Raw genomic sequence first — 16193 nt, 5'->3', positions numbered from 1 at the left:
CGGCTGAATATGAGCCAGCAGTGTGCCCAGGTGGCCAAGAAGGCCAACGGCATCCTGGCTTGTATCAGAAATGGTGTGGCCAGCAGGAGCAGGGAGGTGATCATGCCTCTGTACTCGGCGCTGGTGAGGCCGCACCTCGAATGCTGTGTTCAGTTTTGGGCCCCTCCCTACAAGAAAGACATGGAGGTGCTGGAGCGTGTCCAGAGAAGGGCGACAAAGCTGGTGAGGGGTCTGGAGCACAAGTCTTATGAGGAGCGGCTGAGGGAGCTGGGGTTGTTTAGCCTCGAGAAGAGGAGGCTGAGGGGAGACCTCATCGTTCTCTACAAGTACCTGAAAGGGGGTTGCAGAGAGGTGGGTGTTGGTCTCTTCTCCCAAGTGACTAGTGACAGGACCAGAGGAAATGGCCTCAAGTTGCGCCAGGGGAGGTTCAGGCTAGATATTAGGAAAAAGTTCTTCACTGAGAGAGTAGTGAAACATTGGAATAGGCTGCCCAGGGAGGTGGTAGAGTCACCCTCCCTGGAGGTATTCAAGGAGCGTGTGGATGTGGCATTGTGGGATGTAGCTTGATGGGCATGGAGCTGTGTGGTGTTGGGTGGGTTGGTTTTTGGTGTGTTGTGGTTTGTTGTTGTTGTGTGGTGTGGTTTGGTTTGTGTGGTTTTTTTGGTGGGGTTTTTTTTTTTTTTTTTTGTTTGGACTTGATGATCTTACAGGTCTTTTCCAACCTTAGTGATTCTGTGTGATTCTGTGTGATTCTATAATTTCTAAACTAGACCTGAACCAAACCTGGGCTGCGCAGATTGCAATTCATAAGAAGTGAGAGGACATGAAGAGCACCTCGTTGGGGGTGAGCCTTGTGGTCACAGCCTTTCTGCTAACCACATTCCCTGGGTGTGAAGGACATCTTACCCCAGATTTCCACCTTGGTTTGTTCTGTTTGTCACTACAAGCACTGGAAATTGTGTTATTCTGTATAACCAAAGCCTGCACCAGCCCTACATCATGCCCTCTCCGTGCTGGCCCTCACTGGCCTTGGGCTATGTCTCTCCACCGTGCACCGGGTTCTGTGGTCCTTGCTCATGGCGATTAGCCTGTACCCCCGTGTGTCTCAGCTCTTCCTTACCTGCTCCCTCACCTTCCTGGAGTCAGCGGTGGGTTTTGCCATGCCCCTTGACAGGCTGATGGCTCTCTGCCCCCCGTGGAGCTGTATGACCATGCCAACAGGCAGGCGGGCAGCCAAAATAGGGCTGACACACCCACAGAGGAGCATAATCCTGATCATAACCCACTCCTCCATCTCCTCTGGCTGCCTGGTGACCAGGGAGCGCCTTGTCCCATCCCCTTTGCCTCCATCCCACGGTGACCTGGCTGCCCTCCAGAGAGATGGTGTTCAACAGCATCCATGCCCTGGACCTCATTTTCTTCACCATGGATTCAGATCTCTTCTTCATTTTGTTGTCCTCCATCGTGGTCCTCGTGACACCTCTCAGCATTGCCTCCAAGGATGAGGGCCTGAAGATTGTGCGATCTCAGTCGTCTTCATCCCGGAACTTGGCTAGCCCATCCTGCAGAGATTTGGGAAAGTGGCACCCCCATCTTCCACACTCTGATGGGTAACATCTACATCCTCCTCCCACCCCTCTTCAATCCTGTCTTTCACAGCACCCAAACAAAGCAGATTTATAAAGGCACCTTCAACTTGTTTCCTTATGGACCCCTTCAAAACAAGCCATAGGTGAGAAAAGCAAGCAAACATCTTGCAAACTCAGAGTGCAGAGCCACAGGATAATTTGGGTGGGAAGGGCACTCCAGGGGTCTCTCGTCTGATGCCCTGCTCGAAGCAGGGTCAGCGTGTGGGCTGCACTGCTGTTGGCTGCACAGCGTTTCCAGGAGCTGCGCTATTCTCTGTACAAAAACCTGCCGATTTGGCACATAGGAGAACTCTGCTGAACCCAGGTGAGATGAGGGCATGTTTTGAAAGATTATGACCCAAAACAACCATGTCGTCCCTGGTAACTCCAGAAACTTTTATCACAGCTGGCACTCTGCTGCGCCAGGCGCTGTAAACAGCATTGGTTGTCAGCCCCCTTGTGCAAGGAGTCTCCAGTCTTGGTTTAAGACGAGATTTAAGATAAACACAGTCCTGACCTTTTTTAGGGTTTTTAAATGATTTTTTTCCTGTTTTGTATAATAAAATAGCTAAAAAAAATGGAACTTGTCACCTTTGTCCCAATGAACAAATAACCAAGCCTGACCCACAGCCTCACTCCACGCACCATGAAGGCCCCTCGGATGGGAGAAGGGCCAGGCATGTCAAAGCCCAGATACCAGTTAGCGTGGTGGCTTTTATTTGCTGGGTGACACCGGGAGCTGAATGCCCCCAGTCTGGAGAGAGGGGGTCTTTGGGACTGTGGGTGCCAGGGGATGAGGGTCTGCTAAGTGCATCAGCATGATAAATGCCCCTTGGGGAATCAGTATCTCCTGTTAGGCCAGCCGATATAGCTAGAAGAAGTGGACACCTCCTGAACATCCCAAGAGTCAGAGCTCAAAGGTTTTCTCCTGTATCAGCTGCTCTAAAAGTAGATCGTGCATCCCCAGCCCTAGAGCAGGGCAAGGCGGGTGCCAGCTCCCTGAGCGCAGCAACGGCGTGGCTGGAACTCTGCGCTCTGGATAGTGCTGGCTTCACCTTATTTCACATTAACGTAGAGCTGGGAGAACAGATGCGGGTTCTTTGCAATCCCTCATTATTCCTAGGACGCTCTCTGAAACACTCCTGGGTGTCAGGGCCCTTTGCATGGGTTTTCTCTTCACACCCCCCCATGCATGCACTGGCAGGGAGCGCACGTGAGAGAGCACTGCAGCGTTAAAGAAACACCGTCTGCAACAACAGCCCTTAGAAACAAGAAATACACCCACACACGGGTGGCATTGCATTCAACAGCACAAACTCCCCCGGCCCCCCTCCTTCCCCAGCACAGAGACAGGGAGACTCTGCAGACACCGTGCTGGGAGGCATTTATTTGGTGGTTACAGCCTGACAATACCCAAAGGGCATCTCCTTGTGCTCAGAGGTGCTTGTGGCGGAGCAGGGACTCTTCCTCACACGGCCGGTCCCGGGATGCTCAGTGGTACTTGCGGGCCAGAGCGTGAGCCACGACACCCACCAGCTTTTGCCAGGCAAACTGGCAAGCAGGGGTGAAATCCCTGGCGAAGTGGGAAGCCAGGACAATGATTAGGATGTCTCCAAGGAGCTGGAGGAGAAAGAGGAAGACAGACAGGGTTAGTGCTGCTTGAACCGTTGTGCCGCAGCAGACCACGGAGCAGGGACCGGACATCCCCGAGCCGGGGCTGAGCTGTTGGACCCACAACCTCTCGATGAAGCTCTGCGCTCTTGCCACACACAGCTCCACCAACCCCACCCTGTCCTGCCATGTCTTTAGCTCTAAACAGCTTCTTCCTTTATGCAAGCTCTCCGTCTCCCTGGTTTTCCTGCTGCAGACTCCCCTCCGGTCCCTCTCTTTCCCGTCCTCCCCAGACACCACCCTGCAATGTGCAGGCTGCCTTTCCTTTCTCCTGACTTCTCCCTAAGGCTGAATTCCCCTCCTGAAAGGACTCTCAGATGCTGCACGCTCCTCTTCCTCCGCAGCCCCCCCCCGCCTCATCAGGGCTGCAGGGCTGGTTCGGGGGACTGGCTCACTCCCCGCGCCCCGGGACTGCTACAACAAAATCCTCAGTCTTTCCACAGAAAGCTCTGGTGTTTGGGAAAACAATATTTGCTTTGTTTTTTAAAAAAAAAAAGGTGAAAGACGGACCCTTGAAACTATTTCCCCCCATTTTTGGGATGCTAAAGCAATTTGGCCTGAGACCCACCCTGCAAAATGCTGTTTGGTTTTTTTTTATTATTTTTCTCTTTAGATATAAATGAAGAAAATGATCCATTTTTATTTAAAAGAGTTGGAGGAGGAGGGCGTGTCCCAGCCGGACAGGCAACCCATGCTGGACGAGGCAGAAACCTGCTCCGCTGTTTTCGAGCACACTAGCTGCTTATCTTGCTATAGGACCTATGATTTCCTTAAATGCTCTGCTTAGCTTCCCTCTGCCTCTGACTCCTCCAGCCCATGCTACACCTTCCCCTGGGCTTGCTTCTTTTGCCCCAACCAGATCTCCTTCAGGTAACAATCTCCCAATACCTTCTCCGGCCCATTGCTGTGCCGGTACTAAAAATGGGACTTTTTAGTGTGAAATTCACCCACACTCTTGCAAACAGTCCTGCACAAGCTATCATCTTGCTTGGGTACCACAAGGGGACTCTGTCTCCACCAGCCAAAGAAAGTACCCCTAGACAGCATTGTTGCAGGCAATACCCCCAGTTTCACAGCAAAATCTGACTTTCCTCACAGGACAGAGGGAAGAGGCTGGGACGGCAAACACGGCTCACCCTGAAGTTCTCGGGGTCCACGTGCAGCTTCTCGCAGTGCAGCTCAGACAGCTTGGCGTAGGTCGCCTTAATGTTGTCCAGGTTCTTGACGGCTTCCCCGAAGGAGGTGAGCACTTTCTTGCCGTGGGCGCGGACCTTGGGGTTGCCGATGATGGCGGTGGGGCTGGAGAGGTTCCCGAAGTTAGCGAAGAACCTCTGGGTCCAGGGGTAGACGATCAGGAGCCTGGGGAGAGACGGAGGGACACAAGCAGACACAGACACTGTTAATGCTCCCAAATGCAATTGCCAGAGCTTCTCTGTCCAGGGTGCAGCTGAGCAGATGCCCAGGAGCTGGACCTACCTGGCCAGGGCCTCGGCACCGCATTCCTCCACGTTGACCTTGCCCCAGACGCCGGCGATGAGCTGCTTCTCTTCGGCTGACCAGTGCACCATGGTGGCAGGCGGCTTTGCTCAGAGCTGCAGGAGGACACAGACCCCGTAGCTGAGCTGCAGACCCCACGGAGGCTTTTATCCACTGCCGGCAGCTCCTCCCCGTCCTGCGCTGCGGGGTCATTGGCTGGGGCCGGGGTGGGGGTCCCCACCAGCGGGGGAGCAGAAGGGGATGGCCGGGGTGTGGCACGCTGAGAAGGGGCCTCTGGTTATCCTGAGCTCAAGAGCTTTATCCCTTCCCTTCTGCGCAGGCAGTTCTCCATTTCACCTACCAGACGTGGGCCCCTTTGCAGAGCAAGGGCTGCACAAGCCACCATGCAATACTCCATCACGATTTAACATGTGTGCATGGGACTCAGCGGGCTGTGAGCCTCGCGCCTTGGCTCTCCCACATTCTGGACTCTGCCTTGCCTTGGCCTCTATCGGCGAAATGATGAATGCCCCTGCCAATATGCACCTCGTGGCAGAGCAACCCAGAGGGGTTTGCCACCAGCAAACCATGCAGACACCGGGACTGCAGGAGGACTCCGGTCTCCCTGCGCTACCAGGAGCTGTGGGCAATGCTGGAGCTGCTCAGAGGATGCTCAGGCTTTGCAGCTGAAATCTGCATTAACCCTATTGTCCTCCTCCTGTAACAGAACTTGACCTGCTTGGTTTACGTGTCCCTTTTGGAGCACAAAGAGGCTCACCCAAATGTTCTCCCCTCAGACGTAAAAGGACCAGCCAGATGGAGTGCTGCTGGGCAGGGGGCAAGTATGAAACAGCATCACCCCTTTCATCCCACTTCTGCTCTCATCCACATCCATAAAGGGTAGGTGAAATGGGCTTCGAAAAAAGCTCAGCTCAGGGATGTCCAGCCTGGGGGAGGCCAGGGCCTTTCCCTTCTGAACCTGCCCTGACAAGGCTGCCATACTTCACATTTTCCCCCACATTCAGCCAGGATGCCCCCAGCCTCCTTCGGCAGGAGGAGATGTTTGGGCTTCATGTGAATTGCTCCCCTGGGACACCCCCGAGCACACTGGGCTGATGCACCCTCGCCAGCAACAACACCCTTGCATGGGGAGGGCCCTCCTGTGTTATTTTCTGCATAAAACCCCAAGAAACACTGGCCTTGCTGAAAGCACAGGGGCTTTGATCCTGATGCCAAGGCACCTGGGGCAATCCGCTGTCTTCCTGTTGTTTTCCATAGGATTTGGATTGGGCTAAGAGGCGCTGGGTCTCTTCGGACTAAGGACTGGGTGAGAGGTGGGGTGTTCGGATGGCCAGGCTGCAGCAGAGCTAAAGAGCTGACCAAGCTCCTCTCCAGACGTCGGGGCTTGCCTTCCTCCGTGGACCACCTCCTGCTAAGTGTCCTCTTGGCCTTTTACTGAAAATACAGGAATGGGAGGAAAATCAATCAAAAGACAGAAAATACTGAGGGAGATTGTCAGCCTGATAATATCTCTTTCCCCCTTTAGTTGTAGACTTTTTTTCAGTGGAATAGGGATGAATAATCTTCATTAGAGTTGCCTACATCTGCCTTTTCTGAAGAAAATCTAGCAGGCTAGTGTGCTGGATCATGATGATAAATCAAGTCGAGCACTGCCTGGGCGCGTGCATGGGGGAGAGAACACGCAGGCAAAACGCCGCTGGTGCCCACCCTCCTGCACCGCCTGATCGGCCCGCTGCACCGGGCATCGCCGGGGGTTGTCAGCTCCCACAGCGGCGTTCTACCATCACGCAGGAGACAAAATGGAAGCAGGCAAAGCAGCACGGGGAGAGGACATCCTTCAGGATCTGTTTGCTGAGGGGACAGGGACTGGGGTCTCATCCTCCAGGTGGGGATGGGGATGGGGAGTGAAGCCACGTCGCCGGCAGCGGGCATCATACCCATCCTGCCATGCTGCCAGGTACAGGGGATGGAAACCCTTGTACCTGCTCCCAGGAAGGGGTACCCCAGCAGGAACCCCAACAGCGGGAAGAGCCCAGCCCTCCCCTGCTGTACTGACCTGTTGGGTCTAACCCGAGAGGTCTGCTCGGCTCGTTTCTACACCCAGACACCTTGCTTGCAGGAGGAGACCTACTTGTTCAAATAATTCAGTCATTTCTGCCTGAAGTCTATGAACAATTATGTTCATACAAAAGTCTACCAATATCTATCATGAAACCTAGGAAAAATCCTGTAAGAATCTGGTTTTTTGTGTGCCTGACCAAGACACTGCATTCTGTGTCTGCCCAGACTCCCTGCAGGGAGGAAAGCACTGTGGGACTTAATGCAAATCATCTCACCGTCTCAGTGTCTGCCTTGACACCAGAAACAAAATGCCTCTTCCTTCAAGTAACGTGTGTGAGAAGGGGCATTTACGGTCACAGAGGGCTTTTAATACTCTCCAGTGGGTCAGGGGCAGAGAGTGGGATGCCTACAAGTGTGGACGAAGCAGGGATAGGGCACAGTGCAAACAGGGTATCAGAGATACTGGGATATATAGCTATGCCCTCTTTTTTCCCTTTAAAAAGGAAGCATGTCCTTTCAGCTAACCATCGCTTTTACCACGTCATGCTCAGCTCAGACATGGCAGATGGTGCTTCCCGTGCCAAGAACAAAGTCTACCCTAGAGAGTCCTGCTCTGCAGACACTTAAACACCCAAAACGCTCTGCACGCACAAAGCATCAATTGATACTCACATTCAGAAAATTATTAATAGTCACCGCTATTAGCAGGATCAGGCCCCCCATAATTGCAGAATGGGCAGCACAGGGTGAAAAAGAAGTGCATAAACAAAGTCTGGACAGGTCTTGATAGCAAAATGTTTATCTAAAACCTACCCCCACCCAGCTGGCTGCTTGGCCAGTATGAGTCAGCTCATTTCTTGTAGGCTTTATGCCAGGAATGAGCCAGGGTAGATTAAAGCCTTCACTTCGTTTATCCTCCCTAAAAAATATGAATCCTCCAAGTTCCACTTGCCCGCAAGAAAATACGCAGGTTTCACAGTAAAATACCGACTCGTTCCTCAATGCAAACTTCCCAGCGCGTGACCACGGAGGTAGCAGGGCTGTATCGACCCAGTACTCTAAGTATGATTTCCAGAGGCAAATCCCACACAAATCCCCCCAAAACATACAGAACAAAGGGAGGTGGTATTTTCTGGCAGCAAAATGCCCCCCCTGCTCAAGCTCACACCCCAGTCCACCTGCAGGTGCCCCAGGTCCCCACACCCCCAACCCCTCCAGCCTCGCAGGGACACACAGACGCAGTGGAGACTTCACAGAATGAGCTTTATTTGGCTGTTACAAGCTGTCGGCTCCAGAGCAGCACGTCAGCCGGTGCACGACACACAGCTGGAGGATGCTGCCGGGGCTTTCCCGCTGATGCTTTAGTGGTATTTGCGGGCCAGAGCGTGGGCCACCACACGGACCAGCTTTTGCCAGGCAGCCTGGCAGTCGGGAGTGAAATCCTTGGCGAAGTGGGCGGCCAGGACGATGATCAGGATGTCACCCAGGAGCTGGGGGGAGAAGAGCACCCTCGGGTTAGCAATGCCTGGGAGCCTGCAGATCCCCACACAAGCACTCGCATTCGACCCAGGGAAACCCCTGGGCATTTCATAGGCTTAAAATTCTCCCTGGAGTCCTTTTTCAGATGTATCTTCTCTGTTCTTACTCTAAAGATTCAGGTTCTGCTACTGCTGTGGGAAGAGTAGCCAAAAATTCTCCAGAAATTTTGTTGATTAAATTTTTCTTTCTCCCTTACGGCTCCATTTGGGAATTTCTCCCGAGCAGAAGGCACAGCTGAGTGTCTGCCGCACGGCAGGGCGCCGGCACTCGGCACTGCAACGCGCTCTGGCACGAACAATGAGCTCATGCTGATGGGGGGGGATCTCCGCCAGCTCCAGTGACAAATGTCAGGGTTACTTCCCCACTGGGAAACTCTCAGCTGCAGACACACAGGAGCCAAAGTTGTCTCTCCCTCTAGGTCCCACTCCTCTTTTGCTTTTGGCATCGAGCCGCTATCTCTTGCTCCTCACTCATCTCTCCTTTCTCCTCTGTGCCAAGCTTTGCTCTTGCTCCTTCGCTTTCCCCTTGGCTCAAACCTCTTCCTGCTCAACAACTGATTTCACTTTACTCTCCCTCTCCCTTTCCGCACTGAAACCACCTCCTTGCCGCCTTCCCATTGCCCGTGCATCCTTGCTTGCGCCCTCCGGACAGCCTCTCTGTAACCATCACCTCTCAGCACGTTCGGTGCTTTCTCACCAAGATGCAGGCTGGTCCCTTCCCTCTCTGTCCCTCTGCTGCGTCTCTCCCCCGCCCCAACCACCAGCCCCTCTTCCTCCTGCACCAGTATGTCTAGAGAAAATCCCTCACAAGGCAGAACTCAGGGTTAGGGGAGAAACTGCCTGCAGACACACGGTGGAGAGGACGGGTTCCCCGGTCAGGAGCACGGCTCACCCTGAAGTTCTCAGGGTCCACGTGAAGCTTGTCGCAGTGCAGCTCGGACAGCTGGGCGAAGGTGTTCTTGATGTTGTCCAGGTTCTTGACGGCATCCCCGAAGGAGGTGAGCACTTTCTTGCCGTGGGCACGGACCATGGGGTTGCCGAGGATGGCGGTGGGGCTGGAGAGGTTCCCGAAGGAAGCGAAGAACCTCTGGGTCCAGGGGTAGACGATCAGCAGCCTGGGGAGAGGTGGAGAGACACAAGCAGACACACAGGCACGTTAATGCTCCTGTAATTGGAGTGGTTTCTCTGTCCGGGGTGCCGCTGAGCAGACGCCCGGGAGCTGGACCTACCTGGCCAGGGCTTCGGCACCGCAGTCGGCCACATTGACCTTGCCCCAGAGGCCGGTGATGAGCTGCTTCTCTTCGGCTGACCAGTGCACCATGGTGTCGGGTGGAGGGTAGCGTGTGGCTGCCGGCAGGTACGGAGGAAGTCTCGGCTTTTGCTCCCAAGGGGATCGCACGCTGGCGGGCAGCTCTCCCCGTTCCCACTTTTATATGCTATGCTGGGCCCCTCCTCTTCCCCGTGCACCCCTCCATTGGCTGGGCCCCCGGGGGGGGGCCCGTAGCCCTGGCACCCCAAGGGAGGGGACGCGGCGTCAGGGTGGGGCCCTAGGGCAAGATGCCCAGATCCACCACAGGGCCGGGCTGGTTGGCCGCCCTCCCCCTGTCTTTGATTTCCAGCTCTGCAGCTCCCTGCTGAAGGGTGGCATTTATCTCCGCCCAAAGTCCGAGCACGGCACCGCACGGGTCCCACATAAGCCCTCGGAGGAAGGTGCGTGCAAGTCTTGGTGCCCCTCGGATGGCGCACACCACGGCGAGGCAGAAGACTCGGACTTGGGACTGTTGGGTCCTCCCTCTGAATGCACCAGTGGTCTGCAGGCGGTTTCTTTTTGTCCTCTTCTTGCAGGACCTGTCAGGCTTTGGGTTCTCCTTGTTCTTTCCTATCAGCTATTTAACAGTTTGCCAACTTTAGGGTTACACTAAGAAAACCACGGGCAGTGGCTTGCAGTCAGAGAGAGCTCCTGTCTCAAAGACCCTGTTAGCGAAGGTCAAGCAAGGCTAGAAGGGAAACACAGGGCAGACCAACTGCCTGCGGAGTGTTAGCTCGCAGGGGCCCCAGGAGAGGTGGGGAAGACTGGGTGTACTGGGGTCTGGGCAGATGCGCAGCAGGAGACAGTGCCTGACCAAGCAATTTGGCAGCCGGAGGAGCAGTGGTCCTGCCGAGTGGTGGGAGAGGCAGCTGGGTCTCCTGGGGCTCCACATCTGCTCCTCCTCCCAGCAGAGCAGGCTGGAGGTGGTGGGGTGGGATGCAGGCGATGGGTCTGGGGATGGAGCTTGTGAGGCTTGACCCCGGCAGCGCACAGGAATGCCAGCTGGTCCAGCAGTGTCTGGATGACCACGGAGCCACATGTTTGCACTGGCCATGGGCTGCGGGCTGCCACTGTTTCTGATGGCTGCACCAGTTCTGCTCTGCCTGCTCACTTCAGGAGGGGGCTTGCCCAAAGGACCCTGGGGCCAGACCTGGGGGGTGAGGCTGTTCCCCAGCTCTCCACGCTGAACAGTGCCGTGTTTACTGCAGACCTGCTCTGGAGCCATTCACTCTGCTTTCTCCCTGACAAGGGTGCAAGAGGAATTCACCACCCAGAAACCCCAAACATGTCCCTGAGCTGCTGTCGGTGCTGTGGGGATGCTGCGAGTCGGACAGGAGGACAGGAGACTGGTGAGAGGACATGGTTTAGTGGTGGACTTAGCAGTGTTAGGGTTACGTTTGGACTTGATGATGTTAAAGGTCTTTTCCAACCTAAATGATTCTCTGATTCTGTGAGGGCTGTGGTCCTCTGCGTGGCATGGAGTCTGTTCAGGGAATTTCGTTTTGCTTGTGGAAAGTTAGATGTAGGGGCCAATGAGAGCAGATTCTCTGTCCTTCCTGTACATGAAATTACCATTCTTGGCATATTTTTTCCATAATAGATGTGTCTATTATGGTCTGCCTTTAATAATCTGAGAATGATAGTGATTTAGACAAAAACAACAGAAAAAGCATATTTCCTTCCACGAAGGAAGTTACAAATGATGGACCTAATCTCACTACTGCCACTTCTCCCACTGCACATTTTTGTACAAAGTTTTGTTCCACTTAGTCTGTGAAAGACTGGATTCTCCAGCTTAGACAAGTCTCACTTGCATGAATTCATAGACAAGACTGTGACTCGTGTTACGTGTGTGTGTGTGTGTGTGAGCATCCCTTTCCCATTCCCCAGCACCCCGGGGTGGCCCCCACCCCATTCCCACAGAGAGGCAGACACCTCTTCATGGCTGAAGCAGTTGGTGTTTATTTGGCGATTAGAGACCAACAGGACTAGAGGATACTTCCCCGTGAGCCGGGAGCATCTCTGGGCACGAATGCTTGCAGGAGGCTCAGTGGTACTCGTGGGCCAGCGCGTGGGCCACGACACGGACCATCTTCTGCCAGGCGGACTGGCAGGCGGGGGTGAAGTCCTTGCCGAAGTGGGTGGCCAGGACGATGATGAGGATGTCACCCAGGAGCTGGCAATGGAGGGAGGAGAAGCTGTCAGCCCAGTGCTGGCCCCCACCTCCCTCCCCACCATCACACCACCCAGGTATTCGTGCGTGGACACCGGTTATTGGGGAATTCATCGCAAAGCAAGGAACAGATTTATTACAGTCCCGTGGAGAGCACCAGGCTCCTTGCACAGCTTGCATCTCTGGCACTCGCCAGGATGCCTGGATGTGCTGGATCCTGCTCCCCAGACACCTTCCTTCGCTGCTGTGCAGTGTCCTCCCTCTGCTTCGCCTCGGTTTATCCTTTCCTTTCGTATCCCTACCCAACCTTGCTTTCTCTTGGCTCAGATCACCTCCTTCTGCTGAAGTGGCTGTGTTTATTTTCTCTCCTAGTTTAACCACTCCATCATCGCCAAGCCCAGCTCTTCCCTGCAAACCTTGTCTTGGTTTCTTCCCTTCTGGTCTCTGGCTGCTCCAAGCCAACGTTACTTCCTACCGGCACGTATTTGACTTTGCGTTTCATCCCCATCCACCTCGCCTGCCTGGGTCCTTCCTCTCACAGATCCCAGCCCCATAACTCCTCTCTATTCTCCCCAAATATGCCTATTCACTCACCCTTCCCCTCCACTGCCCCTGCCCTCAGCAGGCTCACAGGCTCAGGCAGCCTCGGGGTTTCTTTCTAGGTCTCACTGACTGTCGGACACCTCAGAGACCCCTAAAGCCCTCTCCAGAGAACAGAAACCATCCTCCCAGCTGAGGCTGGAGTATGAGCACGGCTCACCCTGAAGTTCTCGGGGTCCACGTGCAGCTTGTCGCAGTGGAGTTTGCTCAGCTGAGCAAAACATTTCTTGATGTTGTCCAGGTTCTTGACGGCTTCCCCGAAGGAGGTGAGCACTTTCTTGCCGTGGGCGCGGACCATGGGGTTGCCAATGATGGCGGTGGGGCTGGAGAGGTTCCCGAAGGAAGCGAAGAACCTCTGGGTCCAGGGGTAGACGATCAGCAGCCTGGGGAGAGATGGAGGGACACAAGCAGACACACAGACACGTTAGTGTTCCCGTGATGGGACTGGTTTCTCTGTCCGGGGTGCAGCTGAGCAGATGCCCGGGAGCTGGACCTACCTGGCCAGGGCTTCGGCACCGCAGTCGGCCACATTGACCTTGCCCCAGAGGCCGGTGATGAGCTGCTTCTCTTCGGCTGACCAGTGCACCATGGTGTCAAGCAAGAGGGTTTGCCTGGGGCTTCCCTGAACAATGACGAGGAAGTGGAACCGAAGTCTGCCCCAGGGATTTTTATACACTAGTAACGGCTTGTCCTAATCTCAGTTCACGTAGCTATTGGTTGGGGCTGGGGAGGGAGCTGGGCTGCGCAAGGAAAGATAGCAATTTTGGATGCTGTCCAAGGGGAAAAGAGGCCCTTTCCCCCCTCTGCCTTTGAGTGGACAAGCACCATCTCATACCCATGCACTTGTATTGGCAGCCCCGAGCGCAGGTGGAGCTGCCTGCACGGCTCCTCCCCGGCTGTGGGTTTGCAGTATTGCAGAGGCAGCCGGAGGCTGGGGGCTGAACATGCGGTGCAGACCCAAGAAGCTAGGCAGTGATGTCCAAAGAGCTGGCCTTGGCCGTGTTTGCAGACTCTTGACGGTGCATCGAGGTGCCCTGCACTCCTGGGATTCATCCTGAACAGCTCTCGGCATCATCCACCCCAGCTCGAAGGACTAGAGGCTTACTGGGAAACAAGGATTGAACGATCACTCCCAACATCTTGTCTGTTCTAGCAAAGAGCAAAGAGTTGTTGTCCATCATCATTGTCCATCGTTTTTGTCCATGCTGTTCTGAGCCTAAGCTCTCCTCTTTCCCATCTCTAGTGCAATTCCCTGTCATCAGAGAAAGTGGATCCACCTCGAAGGCATGACTCTGAGTTACGGGTCTCAAGAGCACGGTGTTACTCCTAGCCTCAGTCCTTCAAGGAGTACAAGCTGGACACGTCACCCATGTGGACAGTCAGTCCCCCTGATGCCAGCGGGAGTCTCGGTCCAGGCTGTACTGTGCAAAACCAGTCCAATGTTAATTTTATCTGCTGGCCTTCCAGGAAGAGGACAGCACAACATTCATTTTATTTTATATTTTGAATGCCTCATTACTGTATGGGGCTGATGACTGTCCCTTAGTCTAATAACTGGGTGGCTTTGGGGCACAGTTCTGAGCCTGACCAAATCAGAAATAAGGTGTACACCAAATAAAAGGCAGAACCAAATAGGGAACCATGCCTGTTTTTTCAGACTGCTAGCAGAAATACGCAATAAAACCTTGTCTGCATGGCAGAAGTTGGATGGTTTTGCTGTATCAGGCACTAGCACTGACAAACTCTTGAGTGCAGACACTGCTTATACTGGGAAAAAGAGTTCTTGTGATATGTAGCATACCTCGTAGCCCAAAAGAAATAAGCTGTCCCGGCAAAGCAGCATTTCTACTGTTCATAGAGCTGTCTTGATCAGATTGCTTGTTCACATAAAACAATTCAGCCCTAAGAAGCAGCCTTGCAGGGACAATCTTTCACTGCATGCAGAATGAGGTCTGTCCTCTTGTCTTCTTCTTGGCAACAGTTTTTACAAATCTGAAGAGCTCTATCTTGTCTCTTATCTGCGTGCTCCAAGTAAAACCGTCAATAAGTTCTTCCAGCCTTACCTCTGGTCGATACCATTACTCACTGCCATTACTGTATCTTCAAAAGTTGCGACTTTTTTCTACCCTCCTATTTGACAGGTCATCTTGATCCAAGGTGTTTCCTACTAACAGGGGAGGCTGTCAAAGAATAAAAGTATTCTTGCTAGTATAATTTTGCAAACAGGGTCCTGATGCACTGTAGGATGCACTTAAAATCATGCAAGAAGTCTGTGATACAGTCAGGTACTGAGCTCTGCCTTCAGCTGTAACTGGTGACCTGACCTTAAACTAAGTTCTCTAATTGCAACTCTCATTCTGCTATGTGTGCAAATTGGTTCATGCACATGCTTTCTCAGTTAATATAGACATAAGAAATGAGGAGGCTGTAACGTCAGTAAATTGCTCTGTGGACACAGCTTCCAGATTCTTTATTAACAGGGTGGACCGGTGAACTAGTGGCATCAGTCCTGCAGTACCTCAGCACCAGAGCAGCTCAGATGCACCATCCCACGACGGCAGTTTCAAATGCCCATCCCAGGCATCAGGTGAGATGCTAAACCAAGAGAAGCAGCAAAGGATGAATGAGTCCTGGGGCTTGCTGGGCTTCGCCTTATCTTTTCTTCCTTCTCCTTCACAGCCCTGACCCCCCTCAGCTGACGCAGCTCCTCCTCGCTCACGCTGTGGGCACCAGCATCTCCTGAGATCACAGTGTCCCTGCCGGAGAGCATCATCCCATCCTGGCAGGTGGGTCCTTCAAAGTGCTTTTCACATCATCTCCAGCAGTTGCATTAGTGCCACAGGGCAGTTATCAGCTGACAGAAGGAAGAAGCATGAGATTAAACTCCCTATGAGAGACTTCCAAGGGCTTTTTAGTTTTAGGATTAGTCAGCCACAAAGACGTTTCAAGGAAACCTGCTATGTTGGGCAGCCCCAGAGGCTGTTTACAGCAGTCGGGCAGTGGACCATAACACCATCCGAGGCACGAGCTCACAGTCCAGCAGATACAGCCCCGAAGGTGTCTGCAAGGGTGATCTCGGCCAGGACACCACAAGCATTCGCTGTCAGCAGCCCTGTACACTGTGAGAGGGCAGAGAGACACTTGGCAAAAAACAAAGGCACGACAGCCCAGACAGTTCCCAGCCCTGTACTCTGCTTGAGCCTTCTCCAGGGGATCCATCCATCTCATCCATTTTTATAAGAAAGAGTTCATTTTAAGTACATTTTAAAATCACCTGCTTTATGGCTTAGGGGCAGAGGCCTGGCTGGCGATTTTTGGATGCTCAGGGCTCCCAGTGCAGGGGTTGTCTGTTGAGGGTGCTGTTTGGTGGCACAGGGTGCGAGGGGAAATGTTCATCACAACGTGCCAAGCAGAGGCAATTTCTGTAGCTTTTTTCCAGTTCACAGAGTCAAAGGGAGATCTCCTTTCCCCTGGTGCACCCACAGCAATACCTTGCAGCGTGCCTATCCCCAGCTTATCCCCAGAGGAAAACTAGGGGCCCTTTTGCTGTCTGCCTGGGATGGATTTCACTATGCTCAGGAATCCTCCCTCGAGCATCCTTCCATCCGGCTGTTCCCTTTGGTGTGGGTGGAAGGTCCCCTAAGTCATTCTTCATCTCTTGGCCCCACACTGGGCCATGCCCTCTTCCACGGATGGGAACCTTCCCTTTTTATAGA

General features: G+C 53.7%; 3 protein-coding genes across 3 annotated transcripts; all 3 read right to left on the bottom strand.

Moving 5' to 3' along the window:
* Positions 1 to 3119: 3119 nt before the first annotated feature.
* Positions 3120 to 4882, bottom strand: LOC104254878 (hemoglobin subunit epsilon). Its single transcript, XM_059821416.1, has 3 exons — positions 4776 to 4882; positions 4436 to 4658; positions 3120 to 3248 (listed from the first exon to the last, which is right to left on the bottom strand). Exons 1-3 carry the CDS (start codon positions 4865 to 4867, stop codon positions 3120 to 3122), a joined length of 444 nt encoding a protein of 147 aa, XP_059677399.1. The 5' UTR covers positions 4868 to 4882.
* A 3221-nt stretch (positions 4883 to 8103) lies between these two features.
* Positions 8104 to 9804, bottom strand: LOC104254877 (hemoglobin subunit beta). Its single transcript, XM_059819471.1, has 3 exons — positions 9625 to 9804; positions 9288 to 9510; positions 8104 to 8347 (listed from the first exon to the last, which is right to left on the bottom strand). The coding sequence occupies exons 1-3, from the start codon at positions 9714 to 9716 to the stop codon at positions 8219 to 8221; spliced, it is 444 nt and encodes a 147-aa protein (XP_059675454.1). The 5' UTR covers positions 9717 to 9804; the 3' UTR covers positions 8104 to 8218.
* Positions 9805 to 11639: 1835 nt separating this feature from the next.
* On the bottom strand, positions 11640 to 13108 carry LOC104261435 (hemoglobin subunit beta). The gene is made up of 3 exons (XM_059820666.1): positions 12975 to 13108; positions 12638 to 12860; positions 11640 to 11880 (listed from the first exon to the last, which is right to left on the bottom strand). The coding sequence occupies exons 1-3, from the start codon at positions 13064 to 13066 to the stop codon at positions 11752 to 11754; spliced, it is 444 nt and encodes a 147-aa protein (XP_059676649.1). The 5' UTR covers positions 13067 to 13108; the 3' UTR covers positions 11640 to 11751.
* Positions 13109 to 16193: the final 3085 nt, after the last annotated feature.

The sequence above is a fragment of the Gavia stellata genome, chromosome 1 (genome assembly GCF_030936135.1).
Source record: "Gavia stellata isolate bGavSte3 chromosome 1, bGavSte3.hap2, whole genome shotgun sequence".
Classification (NCBI taxonomy): Eukaryota; Metazoa; Chordata; class Aves; order Gaviiformes; family Gaviidae; genus Gavia; species Gavia stellata.
Note: the sequence above shows the minus strand (reverse complement) of the source record. Positions and strands in the feature narration are given on the sequence as shown.

Bases quoted from the DNA above. Each gene is read 5' to 3' on its own strand.
- LOC104254878 (XM_059821416.1), bottom strand. From the start codon at position 4,867: ATGGTGCACTGGTCAGCCGAAGAGAAGCAGCTCATCGCCGGCGTCTGG. The intron at 4,659-4,775 runs GTAGGTCCAGCT...GTCTCTCCCCAG, and splicing joins GGTGCCGAGGCCCTGGCCAG to GCTCCTGATCGTCTACCCCT. The intron at 3,249-4,435 runs GTGAGCCGTGTT...TTTCTCCTCCAG, and splicing joins TGGACCCCGAGAACTTCAGG to CTCCTTGGAGACATCCTAAT.
- LOC104254877 (XM_059819471.1), bottom strand. From the start codon at position 9,716: ATGGTGCACTGGTCAGCCGAAGAGAAGCAGCTCATCACCGGCCTCTGG. The intron at 9,511-9,624 runs GTAGGTCCAGCT...ACCTCTCCCCAG, and splicing joins GGTGCCGAAGCCCTGGCCAG to GCTGCTGATCGTCTACCCCT. The intron at 8,348-9,287 runs GTGAGCCGTGCT...TTCTCCCCCCAG, and splicing joins TGGACCCTGAGAACTTCAGG to CTCCTGGGTGACATCCTGAT.
- LOC104261435 (XM_059820666.1), bottom strand. From the start codon at position 13,066: ATGGTGCACTGGTCAGCCGAAGAGAAGCAGCTCATCACCGGCCTCTGG. The intron at 12,861-12,974 runs GTAGGTCCAGCT...ATCTCTCCCCAG, and splicing joins GGTGCCGAAGCCCTGGCCAG to GCTGCTGATCGTCTACCCCT. The intron at 11,881-12,637 runs GTGAGCCGTGCT...CTCCATTGCCAG, and splicing joins TGGACCCCGAGAACTTCAGG to CTCCTGGGTGACATCCTCAT.